Source organism: Mandrillus leucophaeus, unplaced genomic scaffold, assembly GCF_000951045.1.
Source record: "Mandrillus leucophaeus isolate KB7577 unplaced genomic scaffold, Mleu.le_1.0 Scaffold4, whole genome shotgun sequence".
NCBI classification, from domain to species: Eukaryota; Metazoa; Chordata; class Mammalia; order Primates; family Cercopithecidae; genus Mandrillus; species Mandrillus leucophaeus.
Window position 1 is genome coordinate 372,255 of NW_012104253.1, and position 22,537 is coordinate 394,791.

Genomic DNA, 22,537 nt, shown 5'->3' on the forward strand with positions numbered 1-22,537 from the left:
GACTAATTTCTTTTTGTATTTTTAGTAGAGACGGCGTTTCACCGTGTTAGCCAGGATGGTCTCAATCTCCTGACCTCGTGATCCGCCCGCCTCAGCCTCCCAAAGTGCTGGGATTACAGGCTTGAGCCACCACGCCCGGCCTAGTCACTTTATTTTAACAAACATTTCCTATTTTCTATGTGGCTACTCCACAGCAGATGCTATATGAATGTCTGGATGGATAATGATGAACAAGACAGATAAAGCCCTACCCTTAACAGCTCACAGTTTAGAAGAGGCAGAATGATAAGCAGCTGTCCTGAGACACAAATGCCGTAACTGAAGAGGCACAGGGAGTTGTGGGTTGGCACTGAAAGGTGTGGATGGCTTCCCAGACGACGTGAGATCAAAGCACCAGAAGGTGCATCTGATCACAATGGATGTGTTGATGAGGGATATTTCAGGCAGAATAAAGAGTGTGAGAACCCATGTGAGACACAGCATGTTTCGCACAGAAACTGAAAGACAGTATGTGGGATAGAGATGTGTAGAGGGGGCTGGGGAGATGGTCAGGGCTTGATCACAAAGGACTGTACTTGAGAAGTTTGAGTTTTCATTGTAAGAGCAATGGGAAGCCACTGAAGAGTTGTTCAAGCAGAGAAATGACCATCTTATTTGTGTTTCCTTAAAAGACCATTCTGTGTGCAGTGTAGAAAAAATACATGGGAAGAAGAGGCACTAGAAGCAGAGAAGAACAGGTAAGAAAGTAGTGTCGAAATCAACTATGAGATAATGATGGTCTGGCCTTGGATAGTGTAACAGGGGCATAAAAGAGTGAGCTTAAGAGATATTTGGAACACAGCAGCAAAAGGACTTGGTGACTGAGTGGTAGTACAGGAGAGTAAGGCACCTGAGGGACATTAGTCACCTGAATGAGAAGTGAACATTCATGTTTATAGGCTTTGAACCTGCTGCACCCAACGGATGTTTACATGAAGATATGCTTTGCTCAGCTGGGTCCTGGATCCCAGAAGAGTGCTCTGGCCGCAGGAATGGATTTGGGACCATCAGCATACAGTTGGCTACTGGAGCTGAGAGAGTGAATGTGAATGCTCTAGGGGCGGGTGCAGAGAACAAGCAAGTCAATGACAATTACGTGAGGTGAGAGCGAAGATGAGTGTCAAGTGAAGACACAGAATCTAGGAAATGTTTAGAGAAATATGGCTATGAAGGGGAAGAGAGAAAAAACGTGTATCTGGAAGGGGAACAGGGATGGCTTTTTAGTTTAAAAAAAAAAAAGTAGACTTGAGCATGTGTAAATGCTGCTGGTGAAAGGCAAGTAGAGAGGGAGAGTGAATAAACAAATGGAGAGAAAAGAGGCATCAGACAGAGCACAGCCCCCAGAGGGAATCAGGACCCAGAGCTCAGAGCAGAAGCACCCCACTCTCCTGTAACAGGATGGAAAGAAGTGATGGATGTGGGTAGGTGAAGGTAGGTTTGAGGGCCTGGTAGAAAATGAGAGTTTCTGCCTTGTGTTTTCTATTTTCTCTATGTAATACGAAACCTCATCCTATGCCAGAGTGAGGGCAGAGGCTGAGGACCTTGAAAGAGGTCTAAAACGGGCACTGCTGTTAATGGGAGAGAATGCTGATGAAAACAGCAGAAATGAATGCCGGGTGGCACTGAGGATGCTGTGGGTGCGACCATACATTTCTGGAGGCCCCCATTTGTTTGGTTGTGTGATGACTGTCCTCCAGAGATCAACCACCAGTCACCTTAACTGAAATGTAAAATACTTTCAATAAACTTTATTTTTCTTTATTTTTAATGCTCTTTCCTATAACTTGATTAAGAGGATTCAATTATTGTGGGATTTTAAAAAATGTTAGTAAGTCTAATCTACACCTCATTTGTGTAATGACCACTGAGAGAACTGCACACATACAGACAGAGCATACACTGAGAGTGAGGCACTTCTACTTACCTTGAGGTCTCGATGTACGATCCGTTTCTGATGGCAGTATTGAACTGCAGACACAATCTGAATAGGAGAGACACAGAGTCAGTCATTACTGGTGCAGATTCGTAATTAAGATGAAAATAACTTTGTTAATGTTCACACATATAGAATACTCAGTAGGCACTCGAATGTCCATGTGGATTTCTAAAAACAATTTTCCTATGCCTTGAACTTTCCAGTCTGGAGAAATTCAGGGGTGAGGGCAAAAACAAACAGGTGAGGATGTTCTTCTGTTTTCTACTGTTTTAACTGAAGTCTCTTTTTGGACCCTATCCACTGACATTCCATTTACTGTGTAGTGCCAGGACCCAACAAACTGACTGGATCTGGAGGACCCTGGCTGCCCCTAGGCCCAGATGGCTCTGGTGCAACCTCTTTTTTTTTTTTTTTTGACAGTCTTGTTCTATCACCCAGGCTGGAGTGCAGTGGCGTGATCTTGGCTCACTGCAACCTCCCTCTCCCGGGTTCAAGCAGTTCTCCTGCCTCAGCCTCCTGAGTAGCTGGGATTACAAGTGTGTACCACCATGCCCGGCTAATTTTGTATTTTCAGTAGAGACGGGGTTTCACCACGTTGGTCAGGCTGGTCTCGAACTCCTGACCTCAGGTGATCTGCCCGCCTCAGCCTCCCAAAGTGCTGGGATTACAGGCGTGAGCCACTGTGCCTGGCCTGGTGCAACCTTTCCATATCCTTAGAGTCAACTTCAAACCAGCGGTTAGAGAGTTGCCCATACCCAGGTGTTAATCCAGGTTAATCCATACTTGGATTAATCCTTTCTCAAATAGATCAAAGGATTACTCTTCTGTAAGTGCCCTTCTCAGCCTGTTTCCTGCAACAGTCTTTCTATTAACTAATGTGGATTATGGAGAGCAAAAGTTAGTTAACTTCTCTGAGGGTCAGTTTCCTCTTCCTTTATTAAAATGGAGGAATGAATGTTGTAACGTATGTGAACTATGAAAACTACTATGTGCACGTGCACTATTAAGGATTCCTCCCACTTTCAGCAAACAGTATGCTTTTATTTAGTCAACTTGCAATCATGCCTATGATTAAATAATTGTTTTACTGAAATTTCACACTTACTGGTCACTTAAAAAAAGTCTTCTAATATTAAAGCTTTATATGCTCATTGTAGAAATTTCAGGAAATACAGAAAAGTCTACAGAAATATATTCCTGCATTACCACTAAGTAGAGGTAACATCTCTTGTTATTTTGTTGCACTTGCATCTAGTCTTTTCTTTGATATTCTGCATGTATATTTAGACACATATGATTACATATACACAAAACTGAGGTTATAATAAAAATACTGTTGGTTCCTCCAAATCATCATCAACACTTAGCTGTAAGCCCCATGGACCCACCCATGGACATAAAATCTCAGAGGGCTGTACAACATTTTGGTTCAGAATAAGCAGCAAGGAAAAGTTAAACTGGGGTTAGGATGAGATGATAACAAAAATCAGCACTTTCATTATTTAAAATTAACATTCAGAATATCAGACCCACTTATAATTAACTAAAGGTACAAAAATTCCAATGCCAAAACACGGGTTTTAAAGCATCTGTTACTTTGGATTTATCACTATTGTTCTATTCTGTCAGCATGAAAACTGGAAAAGTAAAACAGCTTTGTTTTCCCAAAACAAAGTAATAGTTTTGTCACCTAGGATACAGGTAAATTTTATTTAATCTTTTCCCTTTTCTCATTCAGAATTTATATTAGTTTTTCCTCATATTGAGATTTTTCTTACAGTTTATTTTCAAATTCTGCTTTTGAATCAGATTTGATGATTTCCTGCCCTTTCTCAAAGAGATCAAAGGATTTCTCTCTCTTTAGCTCCAAAACAGCTCAAAGCTAACCTGATGCCACAATAAGCTGAAAAGACTCAACTTGAACCTACTCCTTTTTTGCATTCTATCAGCAGCTAGAAATGGTGATTGCTAATAGATGTTATTTAGGTTGAACTATGAATGTTAGCCTAATTCACTTTCAATCATACATAAAAGAGCATCAAAGAATCAGTATCACCAGCCCACCAAGAAAGAGGTAAGTAAAAAAGATGGAGCTGGAAATCTACTTTTTTTTCTCGGAAAAGAACAAGAGCTCAACCAAAAAATTAAAACGTCATAAGTAGTAACTAGGATGGGCTTGGTGAGGAAGCAGGAAGGGGAAAACCCATCTGGTGATGAATATGGAAAAGGGATCACACACAGTGTACTTTGTGTGTGGCATACCTTCCTTTTTGTCATAAATAGAAAAACTTCTTTTTACTTAGTCAAAGTAATGATGACTTATAAACTCCTAGACACAGAAATTGAGGCTGAGCGCAATGGCTCACGTCTGTAATCCCAGCGTTTTGGGAGGCTGAGGAGGTCAGATACTTGAGATCAGGAGTTTGAGACCAGCCTGGCCAACAGTGGTGAAATCCCGTCTCTACTAAAATTACCAAAAAAAAAATTAGCTGGGCGTGGTGCACACTTGTAATCCCAGCTACTCGGAAGGCTGAGGCAGGAGAATCATTTCAACCTGGGAGGTGGAGGTTGCAGTGAGCTGAGATCACGCCACTGCACTCCAGCCTTAGTGACAGAGGGAGACTCCATCTCAAAAAACAAAAACAAAGAAACCACAGCATTTGAAACAGAAAAGTAGAAATACCAATATCATGCGTATCCTTCCAAGTCTAATGGAGTTGTCTTAGGCAAATACCATGGAAGAAGGGGTCAATTCTAAAGCACTCTAAATCAATTTGCTAACCGTAAAAACACATACATACAAAACATCTTTTCTAGTCCAACTAATAGGCTCCACAAATAAAGACTTCAGAATTTCTGCAGAGAATTTACAATAAAAATTGGAGTAATTGCCTCAAGATTTAGGTTAGTAAGCTCTTGCTGGGTGACATCAGTCCCTTCCTCATAGTCAATAAGCGATCTTCACATATATGTTTGCAAGTCAGATTCATCTAAGCAGGAAGGAATGTAAGTTGTATGAAGCAAAAACATTTTACCTTTTAGGTGACCAATTTATAAAAATTAAGAGTACAGTTATGGAAAGAGCCAAGCAGACTTTTTTCTAATAAAAATCTGAATTTCCTTTCATAGACCATACAATCAAATGGTATTAGAATTGCAAAGTAGTATGGAATTCATCAAGTTTGTTTTTTTTTTTTTTTAGCTTTAAAAACAGGATCAGAGAAGTTAAATGATAGCCAAAGTTGATTTTTACTTCTGTTTTAGTACATTTGAATTCAAAGTACCATTAGTATTTAAGCAACAGCAAAATATAAGCAACATTTATAAGAAACTTAGTAAGTCCTATCACTTACAAATGTAAACATCAGACTAAGCAAATCAAAGGAGACTTGAACTTTATTTAATAGTCTGTCCATCTTGACAACCTTGTATATGAATAAAACAAAATATAAAGGTTCTGAGAGAAATGAGGCTATAATTCCATTTCAGTGTAGACCTTGTGAGAATATAGAGTTAATTTAAAAGCAGTGAAGCACTGCTCCTGTCCTTCATCTAAATAAGGGGTTGGCAAATTATGGCCTCTAGTTACATCCGGCCCATCCCTGTTTTTGTAAATAAAGTTTTGTTGGAACACAGTCACGTTCATTCATTTGGTATTGTCTACAGCTGCTACTTTTTTTTTTTGAGATGGAGTCTCACTCTGTCACCCAGGCTGAAGTGCAATGGCGTGATCTTGGCTTACTACCACTTCGATCTCCCGGGTTCAAGTGATTCTCCTGCCTCAGCCTACCCAGTAGCTGGGATTACAGGCTCCTGCCATCATGCCCGGCTAATGTTTGTGTTTTTGTAGAGACAGGGTTTCACTATGTTAACCAGGCTGGTCTTGAAGTCCTGACCTCAAGCGATCCATCCACCTCGGCCTCCCAACGTACTGGGATTACAGGCATGAGCCGCAGCACCCAGCCTACGACTGCTTCTAAGCTACAACAGGAGAGTTAAATAGTTGCGACAGAGACAGTGTGGTCCACAAAGCCTAAAATGTTCACTATCGGGCCCTTTACAGAAGTTTGCTGATTCCCAGTCTAGATAATAGCACAATATAATGACTGCAAATCTGAGTTTTGGGGTCAGAGGGTATAAGACTCTGAGTCTATGGCAGGTCTCCTACTTGAAAGGCAATTCTGGGACCTGCCTGGGCAATACAGCGAGACCCCGTTCTCCACAATAAGTGGGGTAAAAAAAAAAAAAGAAAGGCAATTCTGGGCAAGTCATTTAATCTTCCCATGTCTCAGCTGTCTTATTTTTTTAGCAAAGGGGTATAACACAAGGTGGTTGTAAGATTTACATTAATGTTGGTAAAGTACTTATCTCAGTGTGTGGCATGGTCAATCAGTAACAGTAATTATTATTAATAAAGACAGGAGAGTTAAGTAACCTGTATGCTTAAAACCTGCTTATTAAAACCCACGTCTCTTTAAAAAGCAGAGTATAAACAAAGCAAGAAGTAAAGTTACCAATTAACAGTTTGAGTTACACTTGGTCTTGGTTTATGTTAGACAAAGCTAATAATGAATTTTGGGGTTCTGACACTCTGCTTGCTAAAAACTCTGAAATGGTTTTAATTAATGTAATCACAGGCATTTTTGAAAGGCTCTAGATTTTTAAGGCTCAATTGTAAAAAGGGAAGGTTAAGTATAAGACTAATGCTCCCACTACAAAGCTAGGAATAGAACCAAGGCTGCCTCCAGCACAGTGCCTCAGGTATGAAAAGCACTTCATAAATTTTTGTTGAATTGAATGGCCAACCCCTGCCATCCAACAGGCCGTATAAGCATTTATGGAGGCAAACACTTGTTCGCTTCAGGGTTTAAGTGAGACAAATTATCAAATTAACAAAGTAAAGACACATTAATTCATACCTGTCTAAATTTAGCTCTTGCTTCTTTTTCCTTCATCCTGCCATGTGCAACCAAATAGTCAAATACTTCACCTACGGGTGAGAGAAATAAAAGTAAGTAGAATCCTACTTCTGAGCATTAATTTTCCCATAAATTGATAATGTTTCACTTTTAGCAATGCTCTAATTTTTAAATATAGATATAAAGTTAGCCAGAAATACGTGGAATTTGAACTAAGCTGGCTTTAAGTTTAACTACAGGCATTTAAATTCACCAACAAAATCTTTAAGCTGGAGAAAAGCCTTAAAATTAAATTCCCTACGCTTAAATTATAAAACTCTTATTTTAAAGAGCATTTTCAATAGGTTTTAATAAAAACTAAGCAATGAAAACAGAAAATTAAAGTGGATGAAGTTATTTGTGTTAGAAGAGGACATCTTATTGCGGGATTATGACAAAGTATTTCCTGAATATATTCATTCATTCAACAAATATTTACTGAATGTCTATTAACTGCAAGGCACTGTTCTAGGTAGGCTCCGTGGAAATGCAGCAGTGAACACAAGATCCTTTTCCTCAGAGAGTTTACATTCTAGTTGGGGGAGGGGGCAATAAATGAATAAACATATAGTGTATAAGAGGACAGTAAGTGCTGTGGAGAAAAAGTAGGAGAAAGAGACAGACAAGCAAGCCTGTGCATGCACACACTGTGTTTTGCTGACTACTTGAGGGTGTGGACAATGTAGTCATCTGGGGTAAGATTCTATAGTAGTAAGAGAAACAGCAAGAAGGCTGGAGAAAGGTGAATGAGGGGAAGAGGGTAGTTCATGAGGCTAGGAAGAGTCCTATAGGCTGTGGTGAGGACTCTGGCTCTACTATAAGTGAGACGAGAAGCAGAGATGAAATGACTGACCTCTTAAAAGGATCACTTGCTGCTAGCGGGGAAGAGGCTTCCAATGATGGGAAGGGACAGGAAGACTAATCGGGAGATCAGTACAATAATCAAACCAATCATGAAAGTGACGGGGACTAGAGTGGGAAGCGCAGTGGTGGTGAGAAGTGGGAGCTCAGGATACAAGGAGGTGAAGCCAACAGAACTAGCTGATGCACACCTAGGTGGCAGTTTATACAATATTAATTCCTTGGGAAAGAAAGGTGACACTTCAAGGAATGTACTATTAGCACTGTCAAGTGCTTATCAAGGTAGAATAAAGAATCACCACCTCTGAAATCAATAGACAAGAATACTAATTTAGAAAATTAGATATAGCCCGGGCGCGGTGGCTCACGCCTGTAATCCCAGCACTTTGGGAGGCCGAGACGGGCGGATCACGAGGTCAGGAGATCGAGACCATCCTGGCTAACACCGTGAAACCCCATCTCTACTAAAAAAATACAAAAAAATTAGCCGGGCGAGGTGGCAGGCGCCTGTAGTCCCAGCTACTGGGGAGGCTGAGGCAGGAGAATGGCGTGAACCTGGGAGGCGAAGCTTGCAGTGAGCCAAAATTGCACCACTGCATTCCAGCCTGGGCGACAGAGCAAGACTTCGTCTCAAAAAAAAAAAAAAAAAAAAAAAAAAAATAGATATAAAGTATTTTCGGGAAAGAAACATCTTAATTTCACACAAAAAGGAATACATCCACCAGCTTAGTGAAAATATTAAACGAAAATATTTTGATACTTGAAAGTCATTATGAATTACACAATTATCTCTGACTTTGAAACTCTTATTAACCCTAACTCTGAAAGAACAAATTTTACATAATGAATGGGCATCAATATTTTCATGTTATTACTTGATTGCTTAATTATCTTTTTTTTTTGAGAGAGAGAAAGAGTTGTGCTGTCGCCCAGGCTGGAGTGCAGTGGCCCGATCTCGGCTCACTGCAAACTCTGCCTCCCATGTTCAAGCAATTCTCGTGCCTCAGCCTCCTGAGTAGCTGGGATTACAGGCGTGCATCACCACACCCGGCTAATTTTTGCATTTTTAGTAGAGATGGGGGTTTCACCACATTGGCCAGGCTGGTCTCGAACTCCTGGCCTCAAATGATCTGCCCATCTTGGCCTCCCAAAGTGCTGGGATTACAGGCATGAGCCACCATGCCCAGCCTGTATAATGATCTTTTAAAAGGCATTACACACTGTTGAGTTTACACAACACAATTCACTTAACTATGATGAATTATGAAGTTAAATGTCAGCTCAGTAAAGTGTCAGCATTTTCTATGCGAATGACCTTTCTATTTGCAGAAAAGCACACAATGTCAAAACAAGTGGTTAATAAGCAAAAACAACTAAACATGAGTGAATATCATATGGAAGAGTTTTTACTTTAAAAAAAGATTAAGCCCACCAACATTTGTAGAATAACACAGATAAAATCCAAGTCTGTCAATATAATTTTGACAGATTTTTTTCTAAATTTAAATTTAATATAAACCTCTTAAGAGATTCCTGGAACCATATGTCACACTCATAATTACTAAATTATAATTCAGGAGTTCAACTTTTAAACCAGGAATTCAATCTAGATCTTTTTTTCCTTATTAAAAATGTATTAACATTCAGGTTAAGCAGCTGAACTGAAAAACACTTAAGGCTATTTATTAGAGATAAAAGAAGCAAGAAGCAAAGAGTGGCTCTCCTGCCTGGGCAGGGAACAGGTGGCTGGATGGAAGGACACTGACAGGCCAGTTCAGAAAGCCCTTAGTTCTAGTTCAGGTCCTGAAACAAACTAGCTATGGACCCCTTGGCATAGAACAAACTTTCTGAGCTTTAGTTTCATCTGTAAAAATTAGACCATCGCCCTATAATTTCTACGATTATTTTCAATTATAAAATTCTATGAGTCTACCAAATCAAAAGGCAGCAGGCTGGGGGGTGGGGGAGATGCAATGGTGGAATGGGTGGCCAATTTAATAAAACTTTTCACAATGTTAAACACATCAACAATAAAACATATGTCCTGGAAATTGTTTTAATAAACAACAAAACACTGTTAAAGAGGCCAGGTGCTGTGGCTCAAACCTGTAATTCCAGCAATCTGGGAGGCCAAGGCAGGTGGATCGCTTGAGGTCAGGAGTTCAAGACCAGCCTGGCCAATGTGGCAAAACCTCACCTCTACTTAAATTACAAAAATTAGCCGGGTGTGGCGTACGCCTGTAGTCCCAGGTACTCGGGAAGCTGAGGCACGAGAATCGCTTGAACCCAGGAAGCAGAGGTTGCAGTGAGCCGAGATGGCGCCATTGCACTCCAGCCTGGGCAACAGAGCGAGACCCTGTCGCAAACCAAACCAAACCAAACCAAACCCAAGGTAATACAGAACAATCACCTTGGATTAAATGATTAAATGCTGTTACAATGCTGCCAAGTGCACTGAGCCCTCAGAGGGGGTTCCTATGCTCACCGTGAAGCTCAGCTCAGCACATGTTACTTGCCAGGTCACATGGCCAATGAGGGCCACTGGCTGGATTCACTCCATGTCTGTCTTTTCCAGAGCCCATCCTCTTTCTACTAAACCTGGATGCTTCTCAGACGTTTTTGTCTTGCCCCTATAGGAGTAATCTCTGTGACCTGGGTAGCTAAAATAGATGGGAACAGAAAGCCATGACCGACCAACAAACTAGAAATGCTATCTGTCAGAGCACTAGGGATCCAGGCCCAGAGTGCCCACAGTGAGACTTCCCAGACTCCATTTCCTCAGGGGTAAAAAGCCCATCACTCACTGCGTGGCCACAGCATGGAGTCGCTGTGAAGGTCAAAGGAGATCTGGTAAGAGAAAGCACCTTGTACACTGTAGAGGCTGTACAACAAGAGGGCTATGAACATTACTCTGTGTTGTTTGCCCATAGAAAGTATTAGAACGCCATAAAGCTTTTTGGTCCTGAAATTAACCTTCCCCTCTTTCTACTACTCCTGAAGTTTTGAAAATCCCAATGAAATTCCCACACTAGACATATATAAAGTATAAAATACACAGCTAATAATGAATTAGGAGTATAACAAAGTGGCGTCAGAGGTATGCGCACTACAACTCATTGTTTTGCACAACAGGTTTACAATCTTTTTATTTTCAATGGTAAACTCACTCAAATGAGACTATAATCCAACTTTCTATCTTCAGGTTTTGTAACACGGATCAAAGTGCTAATGATAAAACTACTACAGAGTTTAACAGAATGTGTACTCAGTAGTTTATAATTCATAAGTGCAGTCTAATTCTTATCTATTGAGTACCTGCTGTGTACCAGGCAGTGTGCTAGAGGCAGAGAACACAAAAAGACGAACAAGAAAGCTTCTGCTCTTCACAGACAATGAAACTCACGTGTGGTCCCCAAACTACAAACCCAACCCAATCTCAACCATAAAATACAAATCATTATAAAAGATGGCAGCTATAAACATGCATTTGAGAAAATGTCTACATTTTTACAAAACTGTAGGCAAATAGTTACTAGTCATTAAGCTTTATTTTAAGGAAACTCTAGTGATGTGTACTGTAACCATCACTTCTGGCCTTAGGGAAGACAGACACCAGCGACATGAAAATCTGGTAAAGAAAAGCATCTAAACCAGAGCAACCACAGTACACATCTGTTTCAAACAGACTAAGCATTCATACGTTTAAATAGTCACTCAAGATAAACAAAATGTGGAGCATGTGTCCCACACACACAATGGAGTATTATTCGGCCTTAAAAAGGAATGAAATTCTGACACACGCTATGGCATGGATGAACTTTGAGGACACTATGCTGCATCAATCAGTCAGACACAAAAAGACAAATCCTGTATAATTCTACTTGTATGAGGTTCCAAGAGTAGTCAAATTCATAGAGACAGAAAGCAGAATCGTTGCCAGGGACTGGGAGAAGGAGAAATGGAGAGTTAGTGTTTAATGGGTGTAGAGTTTCGTGTTGGAAAATGAAAACGTTCTGGACACAGGTGGTGGTGAGGACAATGTGAATGTGCTAATGCCACAGAACTGTACACCTGAAAATGATTATAATGATAATTTTAAGTGATGTATGTTTTACCACAAAAAATATCCAGGTATTTAGACATTATCAACTAACAACGCTAATAGTGAAACGCTTCACGGCAACCCCTAGAAGTGCTAAGAGTCTGCTTTTCTGACTCTCATCCTAGTGTATTATGGCTGTGGACATTAAATGAGACCTTAATGATGACCCATATGGGCAGTATGGTTGTGTATTTTTTTAAAAGGGAGAAAGAAAAAAACCCGATACATATATAAATGTTCTTACCTCCACTTGCATATTCCATGATTAGGTAGAGTGTTTTTTCAGTTTCAATGACTTCGAATAACTTCACTGGGGGAGAGGAGAGGATACAGAAGAAAAAGAGACAAACGTCTGTATGCACAAACCATGCACATATAAACTGTAACTATGAAAAGCAACCTTTTCCCTGTTAAAGATTTTAATAGCTGGCCTTCTAAAAAATGCTTTTAGGGAATTTTATCAAATATCACAACAACAGCAAAGAGACTATGAAAGCATGGAATTTCATAAAAACAAAGATTATTTCTGAGTGTTGTGTGACTTCCATATGTGCTCAGCAGTCCAGCAAGGTGCACCTAAGCTCACTTCCTCTGTCGTCCTCACTGTCCTTCGGCACGTCTGTGCTGGCTAGCTGCCCTCCCAGCACCCCAGGAAAAGCGGCCAGCCTGTAGCAACTGCTCAGTTCTACTCTGCTCCAACAAGTGCTTATGATTATGATAAGTGCTCCAACAAGTGCTTATGATATTAAAATCTAGTTGCTTATGATTATGGCTTTAAGGATGTAATTCTATTTGAGAACTTTATTGCTTGGGAAACTTATGACAACTTTCAAAGAACAAGGTTCCTTTGTTACTTTTCTGATGCCAAAGATGGAAAGAAGTAAGGGATTATACTGCAATTAATTGAGGGGGGGAAAAACACTTTTTGATAAGAATAATTTTCAGTAGGTCAGGGTGATTTTCCTACAGCAGTATTTTGTTACAGATGGAAATATTTCTATTATTGCTAATTCATAAAACCTTAACACATCAATTAGAAATATATACATTTTTGGCTGGGTACGGTGGCTCATGCCTGTAATCCCAGCACTTTGGGAGGCTGACGCAGGTGGACCGCTTCTGCTGAGGAGTTGGACACCAGCCTGGGCAACACGGCAAAATCCCCTCTCTACAAAAAAATGCCAAAAATTAGCTGGGTGTGGTGGCATGCGCCTGTAGTCCCAGTTACTCCAGAGACTGAGGTGGGAGAATGGCCTGAGCCAGGGTGGTGGAGGCTGCAGTGACCTGAGATCATGCCACTGTACTCCAGCCTGGACAACAGAGCTAGACCCTGTCTCAAAAAAAAAGAAAAAAAAATACACACACACATTTAAAAAATGATACTGGAGTAAATCTCTGAAGTTATCAAATCACCATTGTGCATATCTACTTTATTTTGTTAATATTTACTTTAAAATTAAGTGTACCCAAAAATGGGGGAGGGTATGCTAGTGTTTTATATTTCAGGCAATTTTCTGAGGCTTTAATAGAGTATCAGGCTAAACAAAGTGCCTAACATAGCAGTCGGTAAATGTTTGATGAACTGATGAATAAAGCTATCATACCATTCCCCAGACTCTGATATGTTTCAGATTGTGAAGAAAAGCCACTTCAGAAAGTTAAGGTACATGTGTTGGTAAACTGCATAAAAATAAAACCCTTCTAATCTTCCAATGAAAATTTGAGTCTTCTGGGAAAACTATTTTAATGCAATAGGAATTTTTTAAAATTTCAATTTATTATCAAAGATATGTTAAGTTTTAAGTACAAAACTCTAATCACGTCACAATTTAAGTAATTAAAAGACAAAATAAATACGTTTATGTTAGCTAGTTCTAGGCAACAGTGATAAAGTTTTTTTGTTGGGGGTGGGAGGATGCGTGTAGGAATTTGAATCTAGAGTTGGCTAGCCAGCCCCAAAGGATTGAAATGAAAATCAAGGAAACAAGATTTTCTTCCCACTATTATATTCCTTGTGATTTTTTTCTTTAAATCCAACTATGAAGTTGTTCAGTGGTTTTTTTCTTCAATCATACTTATTGATTCTAAGTTTTTTTTCACATTTTAATTAATATCCCTGATACCAGGACGAAGGCTTGCTAGCATTTCTCTTAGTAGTATATGAAACAAGGAAACAAGGGCACCTTTAAAGTAATGGTGGCTTAGATCTGATGAACTAGGGCATACGCCTTTTGTTAAAAAAGCAGTTCTCTGTAAAAGCTTCTTTCTTCCTGTGGTGGTTGTGTGTTACTCTTCTATTCCTGTGCCTGATGCATTCTTGATAGGCTATCCTTGATACTAAACGTCAACCCTTTCGTTTCCTAAAACTGATGTTGACAGTAAACTGATTATGGGCTGTCTCAAGAGTGATTTCATTCTTGAAATATTATTTTTAGATTGTATGAGCTATCACTATACAAAAAAGCAGTTATGTAATTTTTTTAAAACCCTATTACAATGTATATGGGATCAAGAGTTTTCATTGGGGTGTATACAGAACAGGGTCAGTAGTAAGTCATTTGCTTATTCTCTTCTTGTTCCTACAATTACTGTAAGGGTAGGACCATGTCCCTTCCTCATCTTTAAACACACCTACCAGCACCTGGCACAGAGTTGTGCACAAAGAGGACACAGAAAACAAATCTTTGATTTATAAAATAATTCCTATCAGAATTCCATTAGATAGCAAGTATTCCATCTTTTAAATATGATTCCATATATAAGTATTTTCTTAGGACAAACAGCAAAAGTATTGGACCTTTGAAATATTCTTTTTACAAATTTTAAAGTTTATTATTATTATTACTTTTTTTTTTCTTCTGTAGAGACTGGGTCTCGCTCTGTTGCTTAGGCTGGTCTTGAGCTCCTGACCCCGAGCAATCCTCCTGCCTTGGCTTCCCAAAGTGCTGGGATTACAGACATGAGCCACTGTGCCCAGACCCTTTGAAAATATTAATTCTGACTTCCTATAATTCCCTTCTATCTACTCATGTAATACAATTATATTTTCAATAAACTTAAAAATTAGAAAATTACAATCAGATTACAGACGTTTCTACTACATTAAAGCTTTAAATTTAACGTTTAATACCTAAGCTTTTAACCTGTCTTCAGTAATTTCAAAAAGCTAAAACAAATGATCAACAACTTGTATATATATTTTACTAGAAGTGTACTCTACCATTTCTAGAATACGTGTTTAGCTTTATGACATAATTTCAAGAATGTATTTAGACCCAAAAGTATTTATAAAAGCAGAAAGTACCTATATTGGGATGATTTAAAATCTTCATTATTCTTACTTCTCTGAAGAGCTAAAAAAAAAAACAAACAAAACACATAATCCCCCCAACACAAGTTATTAAACATTATATTCCACTGTTGTAATATAAATTTAAATTTTTCTCTTAGCTAACAGATTCATTGCTAATGTTTATTATTCCATATCTAAGACTAATATGAAAGTCCAGAATATCTCTGAAATAGTTTTAATAAACTATTACCAAATAGTATTCCCAAATGTTTCCAATTATTAAAAATAGCAGAGGTCTCAAAGGGGGATGGTAACACACTCTGAATTTTACAATGCTATCTTGAAAACATAAGATCAGACTTAGGTAGGAATAATTTCTGTGATTAAACTTAGTCTGATTCAGTATCTACCCAGGGCTCCCAACTCTGTGAATCAAAACCTGTATGGTTCCAGTGAAATACATCATGAGCATATTAAACTGATTAATTCCAAATAATTCTATTAGAAGACTATGAACAAAACCACCTTGGGAAATCCTCACTGGAGAATATAGGTAATTTAGCATGGAGGTTGTGGAGACTATTACATTAGTGACCCTCATGAGTCATGCCTTACAGGTTCACGTTTTGTGGAGTGCCCCTTTCATACTGACATTAGACCTGGCCATGTAACCTGCTTTGGCCAGTGGGACCTTAGCAAACTGAAACAAGCAGAGGCTGGATAAAATGCTTGGGCATCATGGCTTGCTCTCTCGGAGCACTGTGAAGGAGCTGGTCTGGCCTCTTTGGGGATGAAGGGTAGTTATTTAAAGAGACAGACCCTCTGTTGTAACTGCATCCAGCCCCTGCCAACCCACCAGCTGAATTCAGCCACACAGGTGAACCCAGGTAAGACCTTAAGAAAAACCAGCTGAGCGTGGTGGCTCACGCCTGTAATCCCAGCACTTTGGAAGACCAATGTGGGTGGATCACTTGAGCTCAGGCGTTTGAGACCAGCTGGGGCAACATGGTGAAACCCCGTCTCTACTAAAAATATAGAAATGAGCTGGGCGCAGTAGCATGTGTCTGTAGACCCAGCTACTCGGGAGGCTGAGGCAAGAGAATCATTTGAGCCTGGGAAGTGGAGGTTGAAGTGAGCTGATGGCACCACTGCATTCCAGCCTGGGCGACAAAGCGAGACCCTGTCTCAAAAAAACAAACAAACAAAAAACCGTCCAACCAAGACCAGCAGAGCTTCCTAGTCATTCCACAGAATAAGGAGAAATACTAAATTGCTGTTGTATAAATACATGTTGTGAATTCAGAGCAGGTTCTTATCATTATGGCCTGGGTTAATACAACCCCAAAAAACAACAGGATTTTAGAGACCATCCTATTCAACCCTCTTGCAAACAAGAGGAAATCAGGAAAAGAAAGAAGATCTTCTAAGGTCCTGCTATCCTTCTGTGGGGAGTGTGTCTGGAATCCGGTCTCCTAACACCCAGGATACTACAATCTTCAGGAGGCAAGAGCTGGGAAAATCCTTGGAAGAGGAGGAGCAGTGGCCTATGTGGAAAGGAAGCTAGTGAGAAATCACAGGACTCTCACCGTACTTCTCCTTGTCCACTGTGTCTAATCTAAAATTGAATTAGCAGCTAAGACGGGATGGACATGGACCAGATTTTTTTAAAATTTATTTTTATTTTTTGAGACAGGGTCTCTCGCCCTGTTGCCCAGGTTGGAGTGTAGTGGTGTGACCACAGTTCACTGTAGCCTTGACCTCCTGGGCTCAATCAATCCTCCCCCTCAGCCTTCCAAAGTGCTAGGATCACAGGTGTGGGCCACCGTGCCCAGCCCACGGACAGGATTTGACATATAACCTTAAGCTCAGAATTTAAAAACAGGTAATCAGATAAATAACCTTTCCTATCTAAAATACTGTCTCATTTTTGAAGGGACTAGCATTTTTATCTCCAACATAAATATCTCCCTTTGCTACTGTGGTAATTCCTACATTTTATGTTCTAAGATGAGAAGACAGTCACCCAAATTCCTGACAACCATTCAGGCCTGAGTTCTTTTTTAGCTCTCCTCTGTTAAACTAACACAGAAATCTTGTTTTCCAACCCATTATAGTTGAATTGGTAGCTAGAATTCCAATCTCCCAATTACTTCCCAACTGCTAACTTAGAACACCTCCTAGAGGTTGCAGTGAGCTGAGATCCCGCCACTGCACTCCAGCCTGGGTGACAGAGCAAGATTCCATATCAAAAAAAAAAAAAAAAAAAAAAGACAATGATCTCCACTTTGGATGCCATATTAATATAGCTCAGGATACTGCACTGAGAATGAAATTCTGAGCATGGCCATGGCATCCCTGCATCCTGCAGCTTCTGCATACCCCTTCAAAGGTATGTTCTAGTCACGCCAACTCCTTTTAGTTACTAGAACATACTAAGTTTGTCTGTTTGTTTATTTTTGAGATGGAGTCTTACTCTGATGCCTTTGCTGGAATGCAGTGGTGCAATATCGGCTCGCTGCAACCTCCGCCTCCCAGGTTCAAGGGATTCTTCCGTCTCAGCCTCCTGAGTAGCTGGGATTATAGGTCCCACTACATCTGGCTAATTTTTGTATTTTTAGCAGAGATAGGGTTTCATCATGTTGGCCAGGCTGGTCTCGAACTCCTGACCTCAGGTGATCTGTCCACCTTGGCCTCCAAAGTGCTGGGATTACAGGTGTGAGCCACCGCCCCTGGCCACAGAAGACACTAAATTCCTTTAAATGTCTTCTCTCTTTTCATCCTTTAAGTCCCAGGCAGATTCTCTGAAAACGTACCTAAGTAGGTCTCCTTGTTTTTGCATAATAGCCATCTGTCCACTTCTTTCCTGGGATGTCTTTCAAGTTATGAAGACACATTTCTGTGCACCTGTTTATTATCCCTGTGTCACCCACAGGGAGCATGCCTGTCTCCTTTCACTACTGGTATACCTGAAACTAAGCCTGGCACACAACTGAAATGCATTTGTTTGATAAATGCCTGCATGAAAGCACTACCAACCAACAATTGTGGTTTGAGCCAGCCTCAGCATTCTAATGACCACACAGCTTTTAAATCTTCAGCAGCACAATGCTTGTTACAGAGCTGTCACAGTTCTGATGACAGGGGAGCAGGTCAAATGAAGGCAATGATTTTTAGGTCCCTACTAATAGTACAGTAGAAATGAAACAAAGTGAATTAGAGCCAAAAAGCAGGAAAAAGATAGACTATTATAGGAATTCAAAAGATTTGGCTTTAAGTTGCTAAGTTCTGGAGGAATTTGTTAGGCAGCAGTGGATAACTAATATTCTGCAGATACTATGTTAAAATGTGAGAACCCCTGAATTACAGCAGAGGTCATACCAGGGATGCAGCGTGAAAACAAAAAGGACAGGTAAATGGGACCAGATAGAGAGATGACTAGTACAAATTTAATTCCGTAGGCAAAAGAGCAGCCAAAGAACCCCAAGAGAGGTGGTGGCGGGTTATTAGCCCAAATAACTTTACGTATTCACCTCTCTACTGGAATTATGTATTAGGTAGACACTGGCAGGCAGCAAATGTGTAAATAAGCTTTATGCTAAGTTAAACAAGGAGGACAGGGAGGAAGCTGGAAGCTAACAGTTATCTAGTGCCTGCTGTGTCTGAAGCACAGAGCCAGATGCCTCACATCTACAGTCTTATCTAAGCTTAATTTTCACAACTCTATCAGCTGACTATGATCATCTCCAATATACAGAGAAAGACGCCTGAGACAGGTTAGGAAACTTGTCCAAATTCTCAGCTAATATATGCTGAAGCCAGGATTCTCACTTTGGGTTGCCTGACTCCAAAGCCTACGCTCATCTCAGGATTCCACACTGCTACCTTAGAAATTTAACTAAAAAAAATCAACAAATTATAAGCTGCTGATATAGAAAAGTCCAGAGCAACAGGTGGGTACGGGCACAGAGCTGTTTACGAAGTTGACAATCTGCATACAAGTGAGATAAAAATGCCAGAGACTTCATAATCTCTGAATCTGACGACCAAAGATAGTTAAATTTGGATAGGAACAATTTACTGAAAGGCAAATGTGAACTTTAAGGAAAGTCCCTCTAAGGACTATACGAGAAAATTTTTAAAGTTTTGTAATGTAAAAGGCCATTTAAATAAGAGAAACTCACCTTATTTCTACTATTTTTTTTTTTTGAGACGGAGCCTCGCTCTGTCGCCCAGGCTGGAGTGCAGTGGCGCCATCTCGGCTCACTGCAAGCTCCGCCTCCCAGGTTCATGCCATTCTCCTGCCTCAGCCTCCTGAGTAGCTGGGACTAAAGGCGCCCGCCACCACGCCCGGCTAATTTTTGTATTTTTAGTAGAGATGGGGTTTCACCGTGTTAGCCAGACTGGTCTCGATCTCCTGACCTCATGATCTGCCCTCCTCGGCCTCCCAAAGTGCTAGGATTACAGGCGTGAGCCACCGCCCGGTCTATTTCTACTATCTTAATACAACTTATTTCTCCACATTCCCTTTTCAATCTTAAATAGATGTTAGTTGGGGAAAAAAATCAAATTACATAGAAACATATAAATTGAAAGAATTCTCTCCTTACTGATCAATCTATATCCTCCACACATTTTCATATCTATACATCCTCTATGGAACTGGTACACAAGAGGAGAATAAACACCTCTGAAGACAAAGATTTGAAATCCTGGCAACGGGGATATCAAGGACACTAAATCTATATATAGTATCAGAGCAGTAAAGAAACATGTCCCAATAGCCAAGACCTGGGGGTTGTCAAGTATTACCATTTGACAAGTAGAAAAAGAGAGAGAGAGAGAGAGAGAGAGAGAGAGAGAGAATTTTAGTCTCTAGTTAAAAACTTCACCATGCAAGTCTATAAATATTTGCTAAAGAAAAAAAGAAAAAAAAAAAAAAAAAAAAAAAAAGATAATTTTACCAACCAATACGAAAGTAAAATGAATAAGTGAAAGAAAACTTGGGGGTTACAAGACATAAAACTGATCTAAACCATCACAATGAAGGTGTTTAGGCTCCCTTCTCCAGATACACAGGTATGCGACGGGAGACCAGGCCACCTAAGTCACTCCCTCATCACTGTACAGAAACTGTCTCTTTGCCTCAACTACTACAGCACCTAAATGGTGCATGAAAGGCCCTCTCACACAAACCAAGACAGAGAGGCTGGCAAAGTTCATGAGAAGGAATTTTCAAGAAAATGCATTTGTGTAAAAAAGCAAAAAAAAAAAAATTTGCTTCTTAATATACAGAGTATCTCTGGAAGGACTCAAAGGAACTGATGTCACTGGTTGCCGCAGGCTGGTCTGGTCTCCCAAGTGCTAGGTAGGTAACCTATTTTAAAGACGACCCCTTCCCCAAATGCTCTAAGTATCAAAGACGACTTCCACTGTGACCACTGGCTATCTCCTCCCTCTCTTGGGGCTCTTCCTGAGAATGCCCCAGTACTCAATTCCTGGACTCTTTTCCCCTCCTTTTTAATTCCTTCACCATCATTTAGTGAATCTTCAGGGAAACAAAGATAAATGTATCAATATTTAGTCCTATATGCTAATATTTTTAATTCCCAATTTTAGAATGGATATTGTAAGTGAAACTGAACTATAGTTTTCTTTCCTGTTTCCAATATATTTCAATAGCAATGTTTCTGAATTTGGGAAAATAATTTGAAAGTTCCTCTTCTCAAGTTCTGGAACAGCTGACACAGAGGCAGAGTATGTACTCACAGTAGATCTCAAAGAATTCAATCATGAATTCCAGGTTTGACAATATTTTAACCACTTTTTCAACTTCTGTTGTTGCTGATGTATATCGATTCTTTTCTAGAATTAATTTTGATAAGTCTTGTTTTCCTAGAAAATTACCAATTTCTTTGGATATTCTAACATTTTTCAGAGTTGTAGAAAAGGTTCCTTTATAATAAGTGAAATTCTTCAGTATCTGGTATTTCCCCCTCATTTGTCTGTGTTTTCTCTCCCTTCCCCCTGGCAACACCTAGTAGCTTATCTATTTCATTGCCTCTCTTCTCACTTCCTGGGGGAAAAATAAAACCCACCAAAGTTTTGGATTTACCATTTCTACTGTTTTCAAATTCATTATTTTCTGCCTTTAGCTTTACTAGCTCCTTACGTTATTATTTATTCCTGAGATTTATTTTGTTCCCTTTTCTAAACTATTAGTTTAATGTTTAATGCATTCCTTGTCATTCCTGTTTAATAATGTGTTTACGGGTACAAATTTCCTAGAGCACCAAAAAGCAGTGTAACATAGGTTCTGACACACAGCTTATTATCAGTAATTTCTAGATACACTGCAATTTTTGTTTGTAATTTTCTTTGATCCAAGAATTTTATAGGTTCCACGTGTTTGTATGTTTTGTTTGCTTCTATTTTTATTGCTCTACATTAGAACCATAGCCTAGAAAGATGTTAGTCTGGTTTATTCAAATGTTATGTATTGCCCAACGCTGAGAAAATAATTTACCTCATAGTCATCACACACTGGAATAGTTACAATAATATCCTAGCACATAGCTGTTACGTATCCTGAAAAAGGGATTAAAACAGCTATAATATGGGCTAATGGAGGTGCTGTATTTTTTTTTTTTGAGACGGAGTCTCACTCTGTCGCCCAGGCTAGAATGCAGTGGCGCAATGTCCGCTCACTGCAAGCTCCGACCCCCCGGGATTCACGCCATTCTCCTGCCTCAGCCTCCCGAGTAGCTGGGACTACAGGCGCCTGCCACCACGCCTGGCTAATTTTTTTGTATTTTTAGTAGAGACGAGGTTTCACCGTGTTCGCCAGGATGGTCTTGATCTCCTGACCTCGTGATCTGCCCGCCTTGGCCTCCCAAAGTGCTGGGATTACAGGCCTCAAGTGAGCCACGGTGCCTGGCCATGGAGGTGCTGTATATTAAGATATGTACCTTTTTTTCCCTACTTATTGTGTAATTAATGAATGGCCTAAGAGAGTTAAGTGATGAAGTCGTCTCTGTCATGCCTGTGTTTCTATTAATTTAGCTCAGATTTTCACCTATGTATTTTGGGGTTCTGGTAATCATTTGGTGTCCTATCATTAAAAATAAAATTTTAAAATATGAAAATAAAATAAAAATAATTGTCTTTCAAATGGCAATTGGTAAGTGAACTAGAACAACCACTTCTGAAGAACAAAGTGTGTGATTAGACCTGGAGACTCTGTCCATGATGCAGATCAGTAAAGAAAGGAGAGGTGAGGCAGCAAGTGATTATACATACGAAAAACCATGAAACCGGATCCCTACCTCGTAACACATGACTGCTGGTGGCTT

General features: G+C 39.9%; 1 protein-coding gene across 5 annotated transcripts in view; it reads right to left on the minus strand.

Moving 5' to 3' along the window:
* The window catches only part of MARK3 (MAP/microtubule affinity-regulating kinase 3), a 116,875-nt gene that overhangs the window by 43,088 nt on the left and 51,250 nt on the right, over window positions 1-22,537 (minus strand). For all 5 annotated transcript variants that reach the window (XM_011991583.1, XM_011991582.1, XM_011991580.1 and 2 more), the window contains exons 4-7: window positions 15,201-15,249; window positions 12,141-12,206; window positions 6,895-6,965; window positions 1,964-2,020 (exon numbers count right to left, since the gene is read on the minus strand). In XM_011991583.1, the coding sequence (XP_011846973.1) occupies window positions 1,964-2,020; window positions 6,895-6,965; window positions 12,141-12,206; window positions 15,201-15,249 (243 nt within the window). The remainder of the gene's footprint in view (window positions 1-1,963; window positions 2,021-6,894; window positions 6,966-12,140; window positions 12,207-15,200; window positions 15,250-22,537) is intronic.